Source organism: Osmia lignaria, chromosome 12 (assembly GCF_051020975.1).
Source record: "Osmia lignaria lignaria isolate PbOS001 chromosome 12, iyOsmLign1, whole genome shotgun sequence".
Taxonomy (NCBI): Eukaryota; Metazoa; Arthropoda; class Insecta; order Hymenoptera; family Megachilidae; genus Osmia; species Osmia lignaria.
In genome coordinates, this window is record NC_135043.1 from 9,652,161 (window position 1) to 9,671,632 (window position 19,472).

Below are 19,472 nucleotides of genomic sequence, written 5' to 3' on the forward strand. Positions count from 1 at the left end.
GCTCGTACACAAATACGGAACGTAATGCGTATAAAATACATTTCTCTGTTCACATATATTCTGTATGCATGTATGCACACGTTCATAAGCACGATGTATACATATATCGTATCGTCATCATCAGAGAAGTGAAGTGAGGTAGAGGCCACCCACTCTTTCCCACAGCAGGTTTTTCCCACGCCCCCCAGGGTAACCCCAACATCCTTTTGCGGCAGCAATTCCAGGGCACCTACGGGGCAGAGGGGAATAGCTCACATCAGGTGGGGAACAAGAGGGGAAACTGGAGGCGCTTGGGTCGACCGGGCCATTGTACAACAGTAAAACAATAGAATCTGCAGCTCAGTAACGTAGCTATCTAAAGCACTTAGACATTGATTAACATTTCTGACCAACTAACGATTGGTATTCAAATCTTCTAGAGAAATTAAAATTAATATAATTTTTACGGGCGTTCGGTAATGTAAATTGTAATTTTATAAAAATTTTGTAGTGACTCGTAACAAGTGAACATTTATTCTTCGTTTTTAAACACTTTCATAGTATTTTGAATATTTAACTGTATAACCGGTTTATATTTATCATTTATCAAGAGAAAAAATAGTTAAATGTATATAAGCAAAGTGTGAGAACCATTTGGTTTTCAAGGACCTTACTATAGTCCATAGGTACGCTCCTGTTACAGCCACTTACGCGGTAGTAATAACTCTACGTTGTCGTTTCGAACTTAGTTACTCGGCGAATACCGCCGAAGGAGGTTGGGTATTTTTCGGTCAGTTTTTTAAAACAAGTGTTCGTGATTTGTTGTTAGGATTGGCAGTGAAGAAATTACAAAAGTTTTGGAAATAAAGAAACAACAGCATAGATTTTACGATTCCGCTTACAGTTAATTCTAAACAGTGTTTCCGAATACTCTGGTTCGATGTTAGATTTAAAGTAGCGCGCGCGGTCAAATAATGGCTAAGGGTTGGTAAGACTGTTCGGAAAATTCGGAAAGTGAACAGGTGTTTTTTGAATGGATTAGGGAGAATAGTCGACGAGGACGCAGAAGGATTTACGAATGGTGAACGATCGACGAACGGTGCAATATTTGTGAATAATCGACAATTTAGAAAATGCATTGGGATTTATGTTTTAATTCGAGCTATTATAAAAAATGAGGTGAGCACCGAAAACGTAACCTGTTTTTCTTCGCTCTAACTTTCCCTGTATTAAAAAAGGTAAATAAACGATTTTCATCCAAAGGATTGCATAAACCTTTTATTTATAAAACGTTTATGAACCACTTTTTATATCGGAAAGGATATAAAAGAAAAATATCATATTCAATTTCTGTTATTAAAGTTTTTATATAAAGTGAACTCATTGTTTTTAGTAGATCTCTTTTGGTAAAAAAAAAAATAGTTTGTATTTTATTATAATATTCCAATTGTTATAAAATAGAAGAGGAATGTATAGTTTTGATCATGTAACCATTGTAAAACTTAAAACAGTCTTATTTATGTACTAATGTTAATTTAAGTTTAACAGCAGTGTAAAACATGAAGTCTAGTTTGTTGATTTCATATGGAGATATATGTTTCTGTTACTATTCATGCTACATTAAATTGAGTTACAAGTACATATAACTTGTGTCAGCCAATTGGCAATGTAAACTTTATCAGGAAGTATAAGTTTCTTTCTCTTCCTGGATTATTGTTCTAATTTATATGTAACTATGTTGTATAAACATAGAATGATGTATTTTAATTGCTGGAAATGGTATATGAAATATTAAAGAATCAAGATCATTGCAAAAAAAATATATATAATAATGCATAAAATTAATCAAAGAATACCTTTATACTTGCAAGTACATAGATACAATTGCACAGACACAATGAACAAGGGTGATTTAATTCATGCAGGAAAAATGAGCTCAGCTTGGTTCCCACAGCATATATGTGTGTTTCCTCTTTCCTGTGCTAAGACTAGCAATTCTTGGTAACTTGTTTAAAGAAAGATGCCTTACGTTAATTACATCTTAGATCGTGAAAAACAGAAATCTTTCTCACGCTAAAGTCTTCGACAAGCAGTGTTGTATGTTTCTGTGCCTGTTTCAATCTACATAGCTAATAATGCAGCTTTGTTTTCTATTATACCATCCTGATGTTATATCGTATTTTTTATTTTTACTTCTCCAAAGTATATTCTATTAATAAGTATTAATGCAATTATTTAGTACCGTGTATTATAAGTTTCACATTGAAATTTATTTCAGGTAAATTGGCACAAGCAATTATGACATGCATAGATGACAAGGATAGCATGCGGCCAACCTAGCATCTTTGTTATACCATAAGAGAGAATAGAACCGGAGGTTAAATATGCCACACCAGTTTGGTTTGCCTACAATGGCACATGGAATGCAATCTCCTCCGTCGCCGACCTCAGTGATGTCGGTTTACCCTCGGTATGGATCCGGTGTCTATAGACCGGATCATCAAGATCAAAGGTTGACACGCGAAGCAATGGAGCGTTATTTGCGCGACAGAAGCGACATGGTTATCGTAATTCTTCATGCTAAGGTTGCACAAAAATCGTACGGTAACGAGAAACGATTCTTTTGCCCTCCACCTTGTATCTACTTGTTCGGGGATGGTTGGAGAATGCGTCAAGAACAGATGCTACGCGAGGGTGAGAGCGAACAGTCCGCTCAACTTTGCGCGTTTATCGGAATCGGTAACTCGGACCAAGATATGCAACAGTTAGATCTCAACAATGGCAAACAGTATTGCGCAGCAAAGACATTGTACATTTCGGATTCGGACAAAAGGAAACACTTTATGCTATCGGTGAAAATGTTCTACGGTAGCGGTCACGATATCGGCGTGTTTCATAGTAAAAGAATCAAAGTGATCTCGAAACCTTCGAAAAAGAAGCAATCGCTGAAGAACGCCGATTTGTGTATAGCGAGCGGAACGAAGGTGGCACTGTTCAATCGGTTACGATCCCAAACAGTGAGCACGCGTTACCTCCACGTGGAAAACGGTAATTTTCATGCGAGTTCCACGCAGTGGGGCGCGTTCACGATACATCTGTTGGACGACAACGAGAGCGAATCGGAAGAGTTTCAAGTGCGAGACGGTTACGTACACTACGGGAGCACGGTGAAACTGGTATGTTCCGTGACTGGAATGGCGCTTCCGCGTTTGGTAATTCGTAAAGTGGACAAACAGATGGCCAGTTTAGAGGCGGACGATCCTGTATCGCAGTTGCACAAATGCGCATTTTACATGAAGGACACGGATCACATGTACCTTTGTTTATCCCAGGAACGTATAATACAGTTCCAAGCTACACCGTGTCCAAAAGAGGCGAACAAAGAGATGATAAATGACGGTGCTTGCTGGACGATAATCAGTACCGATAAGGCGGAATACCAATTTTTCGAGGGTATGGGACCGGTAAGATCGCCGGTCACACCGGTGCCGCTTGTTCACAGTTTGCACCTGAACGGCGGCGGCGACGTGGCTATGCTCGAATTGACCGGGGACAACTTTACCCCGAATCTACAAGTGTGGTTCGGTGACGTCGAGGCAGAGACAATGTACAGATGCCAAGAAAGCATGCTTTGCGTGGTACCCGACATATCTCAATTCAGAGGCGAATGGTTGTGGGTACGGCAACCGACTCAGGTACCCGTCTCGTTGGTACGCAACGACGGTATCATTTACGCGACCGGCTTGACGTTTACCTACACCCCTGAACCTGGCCCACGACCACACTGTCCGCCCGCGGACGAGATCATGAGAGCGCCGCGAACCATGCACAATCAAGCGAGCATGCCGCCAGCGATCGCGGACGTACCTTGGAACACGCATCAACCACCCCAGTCGGGTCTCTGATATTTCCTAGACAATTACAGTGTGCATCACCAAAGTTTACGACCTAGTGAGACGAACGCTGTTTCGAACGTTATTCATCCACCGAACGATATTTCGATTACCGTGGATAACGAGTCGATCGGCGACGATACCAGCTCAACGACCTACGCGACGAAGAACGCGTTACTTCGAGCCGAGAGCGCGGCAACAACGTTAGACAATACGAAGACGTAGCGATTTTCGTTACGTCGCAAACCCTCTCGCGAAACATAGCCCGCCCCGCGGATATGTAATGTACAATGTGCCGTGTATCATTTCCCTATGTTTATAACTACGTAGGTTCCTAGCTTTAAGCGTTGATACAGAGCGTTACACAGGGATTAGAATTTATAGCGATCTTAGAATTAAGAGCTTTGTACGAATGTGAATAGGTAATTATCTGACGGAACGGGGGTGGATAGTTCTATTCCAGCGTGTTCCGCGAACCATCTGAATTTACGGCTATTTAGTCCGTGGCAATTGCATATCGATCGCTGAAAGTGATTGTGTTATCGAGGAAACACTATTTCATTTACATTTTACACGTTTATAAAGCTCTATGATCGAGAGAGAGAGGGAGAGAGTTTTGCGATTAAGTATACGTTTCGTTTGTCGTGAAACGTATCCAGATACCGATTCGAAACACTAGGGAGAATCAGAATCCATATTTTCGTTTCAGTACCGAACTACTCGGGCTCTAATTTTCGAGGTGCACCGCAACTCGTGCACGCGTTGATGTAAATTTCATATGATAATCGCGTTTGCGTAATAACACGCAAAGTTACATGTAATCTCAGAGAGAGACGTTTGCACTAGTTTTGCAAAATTATCTGCATGACATAGGAATAATTCTAGTTTTTAACCGGGGGGAAGAAACGAGTCGCGTCTTAAGGTCCTATCGAAAATTACCTGCGTCATCTCGATTAATTTATCGCCTTATTCGGGTGTATCACGGTCTTCTTTCTTTCTTTTCTTTTTTTTTTTTTTTTTTACCGATCATTATTTATTTCTATACGATAGATTTTATTTTTACCGATGACACATCTCGGATTTTTAGCTTTTTTTTAACCCTAGACAAATATCACGTTACGCACGCTTTTTATTAATCCCGCTCTACCTGTCGGCATGGTGGTTTCTCGAAATTCGCGGTACCGTTTGCAATCACGACCATGCGCTTCGAAAGGTACAATAAAGGTATCGATGCATTTCGGATGGGTGAGACACAAAGATGAACCAACGTATATACGTTTTTATGTCTCTCTATGTTTTACAATAAATTTGAAAGATTTCTATAATATAAAGCCTTTTGCTTTACGACCTGCACACGTTACTTCCAGATCCCGAAATCTTGTACGTACGTTTTCAATTTTCGTTAACTGAAAAGGTAGAAAATTAATCGGTCAAAAGCGATTCGTTTCTTGACTTCTCGACTACCGTCGAATCGGTACAGATTTTTCTTTTTTTTTTGCCAGATACCATCGAATATAATTATCTGCAACAGGAAACGAGATAGGATCTCTTTGGGAATTGTCTTCCCAAAGAGATCCATTGTAAACGAGGAATGTCGGTCTATGTATACCATGGGAATTTACCCACGATTAAAATTTGCACCGAGTACCTGAAGAATACGATTATCTTTATTCACAGTAATAAACTGCGGATTATTAATAATTACATCCTTACATGTATCAGTGGACGGATAATCGATGAATAATCACTGCTATTCGTTACGTCGGAACATTATTTTTGAGCATAAGTTTTCGTACATATATGTATATAAATATATATGTAATCTAATTAATTTTCCGAAGAATTTTTCATCGATATTGAATATTATTTTGACCACACACGTAGCCTTAATTGCACGTAACTTCGTCTTTGTCCGATAGAATATATTTGAAGGTGAACTTCTTTAATTGTATCTCCTACATATTAAAATAATACTTTACAAAACTACATGAAAATCTTATTTGTAAATAAATCATATACAATTTCTTTTTTCTCTTTCAGCTAATTACTTGTATACACGCGAATTTTGCGACTTTCCTCGTGTGTCCTATTCGGAATGAGTAATATATTTCTGTATAAAACATTTCTTATCACATCGCGTAGAAATTTATCGATAGAAAAAAAAAAAAAAAATAAATGATCGATATTCAAGTGAATTTTCAACGAATTACGTTTTAAACGTAATACGTAAAATTGCCAAATTATCATTTAATGATTTTGTTCTACTACCTTGTACGTGTTTACTTGATTCGTATTGTACGTTGTTTGTTCATATTCGTGAGCATTAAAGAGATGTAAGAAGTTAAGAGGTCATCCATTTTGTAACCCAGCGATGTTTCGCACAATAATTTCGAACCACGCACTAAATTTCCGATCGTCATATGGAAGTAAGTGTTTCCTGACGACCAGTTTGAGATTCTGGTGAAAGGATGCGTTATTAGTATATCCTGAAAAAAAAGAAAAAAAACAAAGGCAATCGTGTGAACACTTTTCTAGTTTCACCTCATGGTTAAATATAACTAAAAAATCTGATTACTTACCTTCGTTTGCGGGTGTATCAGACTTACACCGTGTTTGTTTATCGCGATCAACAATAATTCTGGATAATTTGGCTCCGTACTCTGTTTGACTTCGAAAAACGCTGAACCGAATGTTGGCCATCGATAAACGATTTTCAAGAACGTTATCTTTGCGTCCTCGGGGCTCATTCCTACGAATTTAATTTCTTGATTTGCCGCTTGATATTATATTTTCTCTTCGCGTTTAAATACAATTCAAATAATGGCTCACCAGCATCTTGATTGTAGGCTGCTATTATCGATCTCTTCCAATCGTTGGCACTTTGTACCTTTACCAAATCGCCTGGTATAAGTTCCCTTAACATTTGCCTGGAATCGTTCATGTTAAATCAATGTTTTATTACCTGTTTCACGAACGAAAGTATTTCGACGTGTCCCACTTACGGAATCGCTTGAAGTTCTTGTTTGTTTTCACCGAAACGAACTCTGTACACTAACGCCGCTAATCTCGAAGCTTCTTCCTTCGTACATTTATGATATCCTATAGGTGAAATTGAACAAACAATGGATTAAGACGGCAGCGAAATGGGGGAAACTGTCTGTACCTCTCAATAATTTAGGAAGCTCTTGATGGAAGTGGAAAATAAGATCAGCATTTCTATCCTTCCCAGGCACGGTGTTGGTCCACAGTTTCTTCATGAAGAACACTTGATACGTGAATTGAGGTGATACGCCTGTATGTAGACCGACGATATTACACGATTGATTAACAAGGGTTCGTCAACGAGAAATAATTAAAAACGTACCGTCGCGAGATGGCCGAGCTTTCCTGATCCAATCCGTCAAATGTCGTACGAAATCGAAGAAGAAATCGCCTTCCGGAACCGAGATTACTTTATCGGCAATTTTCACGAATAAACTAAACCCTTCCGCGGACCGTAGGTTGAGTCTTTGCGCGATGTTTTGACAAAAGTCTTTCGCTCTTGTCGATGAATCCACTTCGAATGCCTGTATACAGTGAAAATCGTTGAATAATTGTTCTTTCAACGAACAGAATGAAAAAAAAAAAAAATACTACACACTTCATCAGTGTCATCGGGGAAATACACTTTGTGGAATATTTGAGTTGTTTTGTGCTGGATAGCCTCTACTTCCACTTGGTGCGGTGGATACTTCCGTTGACCGTTGCGCAAAGTTTTCTGTAGCCTTTGTAAAGAATCCTGCGATATGGGATGTCGTCTCGTTCGCAAAAACAACGTCAATTCCTGATAACGATACGATTCATGTATCCATAAATATCGTGAACGTAAAAATATTGATATACCTTTAGAAGACTTTGGCTACAAGTGAAGAGACCGGTGGCAAGCCACATCAATTCCCATCCGCGTTCTTCGCTAAGCCGGTTTCGATTGTCGGTTAGCTGTTTCATGATCTGACAATAAATTTCGTCACGAAGAATTTCGTTCTTCAATGGACCATCGAAAATAAGATCGGTATATTCGTTACCGATACGCGGTCTCTTCGTCGGCAGGTCTCCCATGTACTTTAAGATGGCATTAAAAGCGAAACACGCTTCTTCGGCTAATTCCTCTTTGGATATCAGCTTTTTTAAAAGTGGTTGTTTTATCGGATCCCTGGAATGATGCCACAATTCGTCGGTGTGCCCTCGTCTCGCCGTGGTCAGAGTCAACGCTTTCGACATTGTTCTCTTCGGCGGTGTTCTACGGGAGAAAAATGATCTTTCGTTATTTGGTTGCCCTTGGCAAAGATTCGTCGAGCAGAGGATGTACCGGAAATGGTCGATGGCGTATTCTAAGAGAGTATGAGGCTTGTCGCGAGATTCTACTCCGTTCACTTGTTGAGGGTACAGTTTGCGGCCGTTCTCCGTTCCTTCGATGCTGAACAAAGACTGAAAACAAAATTGATCCGTTCATTCCTTCGATCTCGATCGGTAATGAACGAAATCGTGATGATTGTATTACCAATATATCGTTTGGTGGTTTCGTTAAGGAGGGCAACACGTAAACAGTCTCCGCTGGAAAATCGCCCTTTTCGCCGGTTCTTTCGCAGGTACCGACACACCATCCGGAGTTAAGGACAGTCTCACCGGTGCTCTCGTCCTCCAATGTAATGAGGTCCCCTTTCAGGAAGCTGAGGAACGAGGAACCTTCGCCGGGCGCTTTGTAATCTTGCAAAGCGATCACGTATTTGCTACGTTTCTTTAGACCCTCCAAAAAGTAGACCACCAAATCGCGGATGTCCTCGGCATTTGGGCTCTGAAACGTGAACTCTTCTCCTCGCACCGTCGACAAGTTGAACGTCTGCGTGAACATTTTGTTCGTTCTGGAAACAACGATACGAAGAAACCGTTCAAACCAGTGAAGAAAAGGAGGTGGTGGAGAACTAGAAAGGTGTAGATAAAAAGAGAGAAAGTGCCTCTTACCGTTCGATTAAGAAAAACGCTACTTACTTTTGACTAGATACGGTAGTGATTTCGGGAAAGGACAATTCCAGAAGCACCTGTTCCTGATCGTCAACGACGTACACACCGGTCCAATTCACCGCTATTATAACGTCGTTTTTCGGCAGATTGGGCCCTGAATTTCTGTAAGCTTCGTAGAAGCGAGAAAACAGCAAGGGCCACTTGAATTTTGCGTAGCCAACGATGTCCTCCTTCACTCGTAACGCGGGCACTTTTTCTTTCAAGTAGTAACTCTGGAAAAATAGAACACGTTAAATAACACGTTTGGAAAGTGAACGATAAGTATGGCAAGTATGGCTATTCGGTCACCTTTTTGTAAGCCTGCAAAACGAGGTGCCCCCATCTGTCGATCGCCTTGTCGATGCCTGTTAGGCAATAGTCCGGGATATAATTGGGCAAAAGGGTGTACAGCCTCTCGACGTTCATGTCGGTGTGATATTCGATGTAATACTGTTGCGCGGCAATCATCGCCAGATCTTCCTCTTTGTCGCAACGATATTCACCGAATTTCACACCTCTGACCACCTGCTGATAGATTAAATTAGTGGCGACCTGGTCTTCGGTCGGCTCGTGCCACGGGGCGAATATCTCTTTCCGGAAGAACAATCTCCACGGTGCATTTCGTTCCTGAGCACCCTGCTCCTTCGCGTATTGCTCGCATTGAGAGATCGCGTCCATCACGTGATCACCGCCGCTGCCCAGCGAGGAGACCTTATCGAACAACGCGATGTAAAGGGAGAAGCCGAATTGATCTCGAAGAGATATTTTGTCGGACAGCTGATTGCACAGTTCTCTGGCGGTGGTCGCGGAATCGGCGAGCAGCGTTTTAGTATTTCCGTCCATGAAAGTAATCGGTAGCATGATGGGTTTCTTCGACTTGGTGGCTTGCAACTCGAGCCAACTGGGCGGCTGATTCCGTGTGCCGTTGTTAAACGTCCTCTTCAACCTGTCCTCGCAATACGGCGCGTAACCCGGCGGTCCCTCCCTGATGAAAGCGCGCAAATAATTGACAAACTTTTCCGAAGGAGCGAAACATCCGACACAGAGCGACAGGAGGATCCAGCCGCGTGCGTGCGACGACTTGGAGGGATTGTTGGTCAGTTGCTTGCATATCTGACAGTATATCTCGTCCCTCAGTTCCGCCCGCAGTATCCCGTGGCCGATGATGAAGTGCAACTTCTCGAGATTAGACGTGGGTCTCGCTTCGAGCCAAGACTGATAGCTGTCCGCCGTGTATTCGTCCTCCTGCAACTTTCGTCTGACGTCCTCTCCTAATTTGTTCTTTCGTTTCAACGTCAACGAGACCAGCTTGTGCCTAATCGATCGAGGCTTCTGTCTAAGAAAGGTTTCCGGATCCATCCCCATCATCTGCGCCTCCTGAAACTCTTTGCTTCGTATGAAATTACGACCGAGAGTGGCCGTTACCTTCGACATGACCGACGTCGTGTCCCTGTCCATCGTGTGGAATCTCGGCTCCGGTAAATCGCCCGTGAAACGAAGGATGGTGATCCATAAAGCTTGCGCGGCCAGCTGATCACCTTGCGTGTGCAATGGCAGCAGGGGGTGTTTCAAAGGCTTTCTCGAATACTGATGCGTGATGTTCCCTTGGAAATAGGTTGCCGCGAATTTCTGGAATTTAAACTCCGATAAATCCTCCTCGTCTTCCGATGCCGTTTGAACGGGACTGATGATCTCCTGTTGATCCGCTTTAGGCGCGGGTAGGTCGTTGAACACGGAAGTTTCCCTAGCGGGGGTTGGAGCTTCGCTGCTGGAATCCGGCAGAAAGTCGAACATCGCCTCGACTAATTTGCTATCGTCCACCGGTTCGTCCTGTTTCTTCGCCGCGTCGTTGATCAGATTCTTCTTTATTTCCATTCTACGCCGATCCTCCAGTTCCATTTCTATCTCCTTCCTCTCCAATTCCTGCATTCGTTCCCTGTAATTCTGTTCAGCGATCTCTTTCGCCCTCTTGTTACCCTGGTCCTTCAATTCCCGTTCCTCCTTCTTCCGAAGTCTCAACGCCTCGATGTGTAACCGATACTCGTACTTGATTTTCTTGTACCGTCTTTGGGCGATCAATCTCCTAACGTGAGCCTGTATCTTCACGATGGCCCACAGTTTCTTCTGATACATCTTACGCACCAAGTAACCTCTCGCTCGCGCCTGAAGGGCGACGATGTGCCCTCTAAGGTGCCTGAATCTGTGCGAGAGTACCCGCGATCTGATCAACGCCTGGAGTCGCATGTAACCTATACGCATACGCTTGTATCGTTGTCGTTGCGCGTAACCTCTCCAGTACTTTTGAACGATCGTCGCGGCTGCCCTCATGCGAAGGAACCTCCTCCTGTACACCCAGCCGCGTATGTTTCGTTGCAATATCAGAATCTTTCGCGTTAAAACGCGATCGCGTTCCTGTTCCAGGAACAAGTCGTGGGCATCCTTGAGGAATACCTTCGTATGCCCTAACTGGTAGTCCGACTTTCCCAATACTATGTGACAAATCTTCGCGGTTACTGCGCGACAGTCTACTTTATGCGCCGGAGGAATGCCAGCTATAAGAAACCGGTATCTGTCGACGAACTCCGGAAACGAATGCCTGATGGGATAACCGGCTCGACGGATTCGAATCGTCTCCATCATTCCGGAGTATCTCAATTGTCGACAACACAGACCTCTGTCGAACATCATCGGTTTCTTAAACTCGTTCGGTTTGATGCATCTGATGAAGAACGGTTGACAACTGCACAACGTTCTCATCAACGAGTCCAAGGATTTTTTGAACTGAGTCGACAAAGTGGGCGCTCTTTTCCTTGTCTCCGAACCCATCCCTATGTCTTCCACAAAACACGTCTGAAGGAACTTGTTCGACGTTATGTGAATTAATTGCAAGAGGTCGGCGCTGAAGGTGTCTCGGTTCTTCTCGAGGAAACTCCTGGTGTCGTAAAACACCACCCCAGCGAAATGATTCAACCCGAAAGACGTATTGATGTCCGATTTTGGTTTCAAGTAATTCCGATGGCTGCCGTGAGTTTTGTGTATCTTTGCCAGCATCGTTTGATCCGTTCCCTTAGGGAACTTTGATTCCTCGTCGATCAGAGCCATGATGTTTAATTGTTTAATGGCTATCAAGTCCAACGCGTCTTGGTTGTCGACGAACTCGATGTGCTGCCAATTGATACCCTCGTGATTGTACTCCTCTTGCTCCAATTTGAAAATGTGTTGCACGAAAAACTGCTGGAGGTTCTCGTTCGCGTAATTGATACAAAACTGTTCGAAGCTGTTGTGGTTGAAATTTTCAAAACCGAATATATCTAGTACACCTATGGCGCTTCTTGACGTGTTCTTAGGCCTGTAAATCGCCTCGTTGATCTTCTTCACGATGTGCACGAACAATCGTCCGTAGATTCCTTTGACGAAAGCGTCTCTGATGTCCACCGACTGCTCCCTGGATAACGTGGAGACCTGCACACGCGTTACGATTGCCACGTCAGAACGACACCGTCTGTTACAACGTGTAATAGCTGCGTACACATTTCTTACTCGGTCTTGTTACCCACTCTTGTTGGCTAGATCGCGGTAACAAACGTGTACGCAGCTTTCGATTCGTAACGCGAGTAATTCGTTACTTACGACTGTCTCACCGTGAGCGAATATCGTTTTTCGAGTGAGCGCATCTATCAACGACTGAACGGGTACGCCCAATAGATGCGCCACCCTTTGCACGTTTGTCTGTTCCGGTATTTCTGTAGCATCCAGGTTGTCTAGACAAGTAGAGAGATTAAAAGTAGAGATTAAAATCGTAGAGAATAAACGTGGTACAACTTACCAACAACCGTGGCTCTGTACTTGACGTTTCCCATGTGCAACAAGGCGGCCAGTAACTTTAATATCTCCCATATTTCCGAATCGGAAAATAACAAAACCTTCATGGCTGATCTTATATCGGCAAATTCCGCGGCATCGTCGCGGCCTTCGCACGTGATGCTACCACCCTAATAAACGGAATGATTAACCACCTTGCTGATTCGTTTCGCATCCGCTTTTCTCAACATTCACACGTTTACCCCTGTTAAGTACTTGTAGGAAGACGCATCGTCTAGTTCCAATTTTAGCTTCTCCTCCCTCGAGAGACCAGCCAGCATGCAATAAAATATATGGTAGTTTCTCTCGTCCAAACTTTGCGATACAATTCGCGACTTTTCCAGGAGATATTGCTCGATCTTGGCTCCTTCTATAACCCCTTGATCGTTAAAATGAATGTCAATGTATTTTCCGAATCGGGATGAATTGTCGTTTCGTACCGTCTTGGCATTACCGAACGCTACAACAACATAGAAGAATAATATTCAACGATTATTACCTTTCTATGAACGAATCTAAAACAGTTTACCTTCCAATATGGGATTCGCTTCCAAAATTTGCTGTTCGATCCAAGAATGTTTACCGCTGATCGCTGCCAAATATTGCAAAATTAATTTCGTACTTTCCGTTTTGCCGGCTCCGCTTTCGCCGCTAACAATAAGACACAAATATTCGTGAATATGACAAGGGTAACAGGCAACAAGATATCGAAATACCGCCGTCGGAGAGATATTTTCACGAGAAGAAAGAAGAAAACTTCGACCAATACCTGATCACTATGCACTGGTCTTGACCATATCTGTTCATGTGCGCGTAACTGTTGTCCCCGATGGCGAATATGTGCGGCGGTAATTCTCCGATTTTACGATCCTTGTACAGTTTGATTTGCTCGGCGGTATAAATAGGCAGTATCTGATACGGATTAACAGCGACTAGAATGGAACCCGTGTAGGTCTGCGTGACAGAAATAAAAGGGATACATAGTACAGAGTTCGATGATCGATAAAGTATCCTTTAGTCTCTGCCGACGAAACGATCGCTTACATATATGAGATTCTCGTTGTAACGAATCAACAAATTCCTTAGAATGCCCGCTTCATGGAGGTCTCCTAAGCTGATCATATCCTCGACACCTTGCACAGAAGTGGCGTGCATCGCCTTTATTCGTCTCTCCGGAGTCAGCCATTGTTCCTGAAAAATTTCAATCGCACCTTCGAAACAGGTTTTTCAATTTTCAATCGCCTCACGGCATTTCTTTCGACTTTTTCTTCATCGCGCACCGAGATACGCGGAATCCTTCTCGACGAATCGAGACGGTTTCGAGACCGATGGTGAAAAAGTAGGTAACGATTACCTTGTTATCGTCGTCTTTCACTTGGATGCGTCTGCCCTCCGCGGAAATAACTCGTGCTCCGATCGCAACGTCGAATTCTCGTCCTGAGATTGGCTCGATCCATATGTAATCTCCCTGAAACGGAATCGTTATCATTGCGCTTGTACGTAATTCTCCTTCCCTAACATTGTAATTCGCACCTTGGGCGTTCTCATGAGATAACCGATAGCGGACATCGCCGAATATCTCGCGGGTGGTTTCCCCGTATTTTTCGCGCGAATCGATTCCCTTCGAACGGACGGTAAGGACGTTAGCCCTGGTACAAGTCGCCGTTTGCCGCGATCGCGTCTTCTCGCCGGTAAGCTGTCGTCCACGGCAGCCGATAATCGCGTTAGCCGAGCGAACCAGTATTACTCCGGCTTCCGGCAAGGTATTACGCGGAACGCAACGCGATACGCGTTAAGATCTGGCTGGACGGCTCGTGATCGCGATGCTTGAAACGAAACGGCAAAAATAATCATTCCTCCCTCGGGTATGTTCCAACGAGTCGACGGCTGCCAAAGATCGTTTCGATCGTTTCCATCGGCAAGAGGTCAAGGTGCGCCAAAACTCCCACGAAACCCTCTTAACGATCGTACGTGCCTCTCGGTATATTCTCAAACCGTTTTCTTTGCAACCGGCTAATTAGAAATGATGAAAGGAAAAGGTCGTTCCTACGCTACGGTACCGCTTAAGGGAGCCAAGTTTCTTAAATAGGAACAACAATAGACCGTTTTTATTCGCGAGAACGTAATGTAACCTCTTGCACCGGATCCGTAGATCGGTCGAAAGAAAGTTTGAGAACCTCTAGCCTAGCTCGGTTCTACGGATACGTGTACACACGAACGCGCAGACTGTGCCTGATATTCGTATACGTTCCGATTGTTCACCACTCCGGAACATCGGAAGAGCTCGTCCGCTCGTTACGAGCCGAGAACCGAGCCTCCGTTCGATTTCGAGTTTCTTTTGCCGTTCGGTTTTACTTTCGGTCGTTTCTTTATTTTTAATTAACCGATCTCGAAAAAGTAGGAGAAGGTCAGGATTCGATCGGTTGATTTATTTCATTTTTATGCATCTTCGCCGATTACTAGGAAGATTCTAGTGCAAGGGTCATAGGGTACCGACGCCTGACCGATGACCGATTGAAAATCGTGAGCGTTTTCTAACGCCTGCTCGGTTCGGGCACGCGAGTGCACGCCGGGCAGGAGAAGAATAGAATACGATCGAGGGTACAAACGCGTGTCCGGTAAAACGATTCACGTCCCGTTATACGACGGCTGGTTCGCTCGCGCGAAATGCTAAGGCGCGTTGTACAGGGCATCCGCGGACTGATGAAGGACCGTTAACTATGCCTAATTAACCGACCATTCGTCTCGATACGCGTATCGCCTTCTTTCCTGCCCCCTTTGCCACGAAATATCGACAGGACGAGTGCATCGAGAAAATCGTTTAAAAAAAGAGTTCCCAGAGAAGAGAGACGCGCGGCCTTTGGAGTCGTAAGAACTCAATCCCGCCTTAGGCGCATTCCAGCTTTATCGAGGATCAAGCATCAAGCAACGAACGTGTCGAAGGAGGAAAACGATCTCTTCGATCCAAGCGTCGATTTATCAAAACCGTCGACGAGAAAATCTATGGAAAGATGAAAAATCTCGCGAGACGCTGAAACGTTGAGAGAGTTCGTCTCTCGGACGTGACTTTTCACGCGGAGAAAGAATCCGTGGACGGTCGTCTTCGTCAATTTCACTTGTCACAGATTCCTACTGACCGTCTTCGAAGAAAACGGCGTGGAAAGAAAGCGGTGATATATAGCGTGGACGAAGGCGCGAGACTCCGCCCGGATGACCGCGTGTGAACGCGTGTCGCGAACCGATCGGATCGTTTCCGCGAGGATACTCACCCGCGTGACGATGACCATCTCTCAAGTCGTGGTTGCCGGCACTCCGCCTGAAAGGAAACAAAGCTTTTTCACTCTTCTTTGCGCGTCGACTTACGTAGACGATGATCCGATTAAGGCAACCTTCCTCTACATTCAGCCACGGGCAGACTTTGCCCGGCCGGCCGAACAGCGCCCGTGCCATTATGCCCCATGATCTACTGTCGATACCTTTGGGGAAATTCTGGGGAAATCGCGGGGAAAAATCATTCCGACCTGCGACGATGATGTCTGACCGATCACCGTTAAAGTGGAAGCAGCACAAGCATAAACCTGTTCGCAAAAGTGGGTTAGGCAGTTTCTGCTGCTACCACATATTCGTACATGAGAATTCTTCTCTCTACCAACGTGTGCCTATCAATTTCGGGACCGTACATTTTACCGTTTACCACGTCGAATCGAAGAAATTGAAATCGAGAGAAGTCGAATGAATATCCGATTGTTCTAAACCCGAGAAGCGCATCGAAATTGTTCTTTACGCGTCACTGGGATCGATTTCGTTCGCTAAAAGTCCGGCATCCATTCGAATTATGTTCGCACGAGTAAACTCTTCGATCGGCGAACCGCATCGCGTCCATCAATTTTCTCTTCTTTCGCGATTGATCGATGACAGACTGGTCTGAGGATCGATGAGATCGAAATTACCATAGAGCCTTGGGAAATTATATCGTTTCTCTCCGATGCAAAATCGAGATCGATCGATTCTGAACTGATCTGCTGCTGAGATGGATTTTTGAAAAGAAAAGTAGCACGGAGACTCGATCTTTTTCCTTGAACTTGAAAAACGGAATGCGGTTCGGTATCTTTACTGGTCGACTTTGAAAATATCGAGAACGGAGAACGGTGAGCGACGTTGCGATTGCACCGCGTGCGGGAGACTTTAACGGCTGATCGAACGACGACGCGTGACCGTGCGCGCTCGTTTTCCTTCGATTCTAATTGACATCTCTACCGATCCGAGTGTTTTCTAAGAAATATGACAATAATATATCTAAGATGACTCCCCGTTTACTCGGTCCGTTGATTCGAGCCTTTTGCTCCTTACGTCACGTTCGCTTTCCACGTGTGCATCTTCCCTCTATTCCACTCTCCTTCTTTCCTTCTCGAATCGACTCGATCCGATTCGTCGTGACGCAATTTCTATGCGGATCGAGGAAAAAAATCGAGAAGAAAAAGACGCTATTGAAGTTGAAAACATTTAATGCATCGCGTAGTGTCGCGAAACGTTTCCCGCGAGAGAATACGCGCAGCTTCGAAGCGTTACCGATAGAGGGAAAACCGATCCGGTTGATCGGCGAAAACTCAGACGTCTCGGGTACGAGATCGTTTAGTAAACACTGGAGAATTTTACAGAGAACAAGATGCTAGTTTTATCTGAGAGTTACGCTTATCTCCTCCGTTTATTATCACGATACCCATACGCGAAATCCAAAATTATATGAAACAGTCATCGGTCTGTAATCTCCTCGGGCTACCTTGGTATCTACGCTGCGTTACACCTGTACGCTTTACGATGAATGATCATTACCGTGTACATCATTGAAAGAAAGAAAAATATATGATAACTTTGTTAGTAATTACAGGCGTCGATATTAATTGCGGTAATAAAAGAATCGTCTCTATCGGATAATGCATCCGTTCGATCTACAAGGAGGAAGGACGCGGTTCCGGAGTCGACGTCAGGATTCATTCGAACGAAATATATACGCGTTTAGCTGACAAAGAAATCCTTTATCATCGACCATACAGAATTCCAATGAACGAATGTCGATCGCGTGGCAAACGAAGAAATTTAAACGTACCTTGTGCGAGTAACGAGAAACACGACGAAAGCGGCTACACGATGTCGGCACACTCCATTAAGAGGCACTGCACTGCACTTCGGACGCGACGTAAAGCGCGCTTTTCATGTCCGACGTGACTAGAGATGATCGTCGGAGCTTGGCGCTTGGCAGAAGCGGCGAACGTGGAAAGAGGAAAAGATCGTGTACCGTGTTAGGAAATGGGACACGAAAAGCAACAGTAGTCGTTACGGAGAATGGGCCACGGTGACCGGCACATTAACGCGTCCACTCGGGGAGCTTCGGTTCGAATCGGGCGTGCCAGGTGGAAGTAACTGGAAGAGGTGGAAAAACTACCTTGAGTTAGGCCACGATCGGCTTCGACTTCGTCTGCACCCCACCAAAGCTCATACTACCTTGACAACGATTCGAGCCAGGCCACCGAATCGTCTTTTTGACGGCCCTCTCTCTGTCTTTGACTCTCCTTTTGAAGACCCCTAAATCTTCTTTAACTCTGTGTCTTGTTTCGATCGTGACGTCATTCCTCGCAATGCACGTACAACCTGTTGCGATTCGATGCCATCTATGTTCCCTTTCCTCGTTCTCCAGGCGTTCTACTATTACGGACCGAGATTTTCTCTGCAGTACCCACCGCGTTTGGCGCGAAAATCGATTCAAACTGGTTACCTTGCATGTTCCTCGCTAACTCAGGGTAACACAGGCAAAATGAATCGCTTACATTGAAAATATATTTTCATTCCATACGAACTTCACATGAACGTTGTACATACATATACTGTGATAACTCGTAACATGTACATCAACATGCAAAGTATTGAAAATTCCAGCAACAATAACAACATTGGCGACGTTATGTGTATTGATTTAATGATTTTATAAAATCATTTCTATGTATAAACATGGTTTTCCTTTTTCGTACAACGAGAACGACACCTTCTTTTCAACGATCTATCTTTTACGAGCATCTCAATCGGTTCTCTACTAAAATTACAGAAAAATATCACGCTACGTTGTTACCGACTCGTTGGTTCTAACAGCAACGAAAACCATAACGTTGAGCAAACGCTAAAAATAATCTTTAATTTGATCGAGTATAAATTATTTGTATAAACGAGCGATTCTCTATAACATAATGCAACAAATCCTGTATATCCTATTGCATACGATATGAGACAATGGTAAAGCCTACGTCTTAATAAGTATATAAATTAGATGGAGGAGTACACGTACACGTACATTTATATATATATATTTCGAAACGATCGAAACCTTTATCGTGAGCATTATTAATACGCAGCATAACATTAAATACGCAGAGCACAAAGAAATTAATCTGGAAGCATGTATTCTTTCAACAACGTACAAAGTATTTATAATAATATGCTGCAACTTCGTAAGTTGTTCTAAAAACATATGGAATAGATACGTTTAAAAATGAAGATGAATTCCACTGTGGTAGAAACTATTGCACCAAATTATGGTTGAACATTCGCTTAAAATGCAATCTTATGACGTTAGTGCGTTATGACGATAAATGTAATCTCTCTTACCGCAACTACCTTTATCACTAGATACAGTAGAGAAATCAATGC

The 19,472-nt window shown here is 43.7% G+C and overlaps 2 protein-coding genes across 4 annotated transcripts; one reads left to right on the forward strand and one right to left on the reverse strand.

Annotated features, from left to right (window-relative positions):
* The first annotated feature begins 171 nt into the window (after positions 1-171).
* On the forward strand, positions 172-6,048 carry Su(H) (recombining binding protein suppressor of hairless). 2 transcript variants are annotated; one of them, XM_034320883.2, is made up of 2 exons: positions 172-1,217; positions 2,258-6,048. In XM_034320883.2, exon 2 carries the CDS (start codon positions 2,364-2,366, stop codon positions 3,882-3,884), a length of 1,521 nt encoding a protein of 506 aa, XP_034176774.1. In that variant the 5' UTR covers positions 172-1,217; positions 2,258-2,363; the 3' UTR covers positions 3,885-6,048. The 2 variants fall into 2 exon arrangements, with proteins under 2 accessions (XP_034176774.1, XP_034176773.1); XM_034320882.2 differs by having other exon boundaries at positions 173-1,158.
* On the reverse strand, positions 4,860-18,469 carry ck (unconventional myosin-VIIa ck). Of its 2 annotated transcripts, XM_034320852.2 has the most exons (22): positions 18,276-18,469; positions 17,881-18,194; positions 16,043-16,089; positions 14,128-14,241; positions 13,818-13,964; positions 13,543-13,727; positions 13,303-13,424; positions 12,977-13,233; positions 12,739-12,904; positions 12,543-12,673; positions 9,222-12,374; positions 8,901-9,145; positions 8,413-8,773; positions 8,221-8,339; positions 7,755-8,151; positions 7,513-7,695; positions 7,237-7,438; positions 7,036-7,164; positions 6,875-6,971; positions 6,702-6,799; positions 6,452-6,621; positions 4,860-6,358 (listed from the first exon to the last, which is right to left on the reverse strand). In XM_034320852.2, the coding sequence occupies exons 3-22, from the start codon at positions 16,058-16,060 to the stop codon at positions 6,152-6,154; spliced, it is 6,501 nt and encodes a 2,166-aa protein (XP_034176743.1). In that variant the 5' UTR covers positions 16,061-16,089; positions 17,881-18,194; positions 18,276-18,469; the 3' UTR covers positions 4,860-6,151. The 2 variants fall into 2 exon arrangements, with proteins under 2 accessions (XP_034176743.1, XP_034176744.1); XM_034320853.2 differs by lacking the exons at positions 12,977-13,233; positions 13,303-13,424; positions 13,543-13,727; ... (3 more) ...; positions 17,881-18,194; positions 18,276-18,469 and having other exon boundaries at positions 12,554-12,673; positions 12,739-12,881.
* Positions 18,470-19,472: the final 1,003 nt, after the last annotated feature.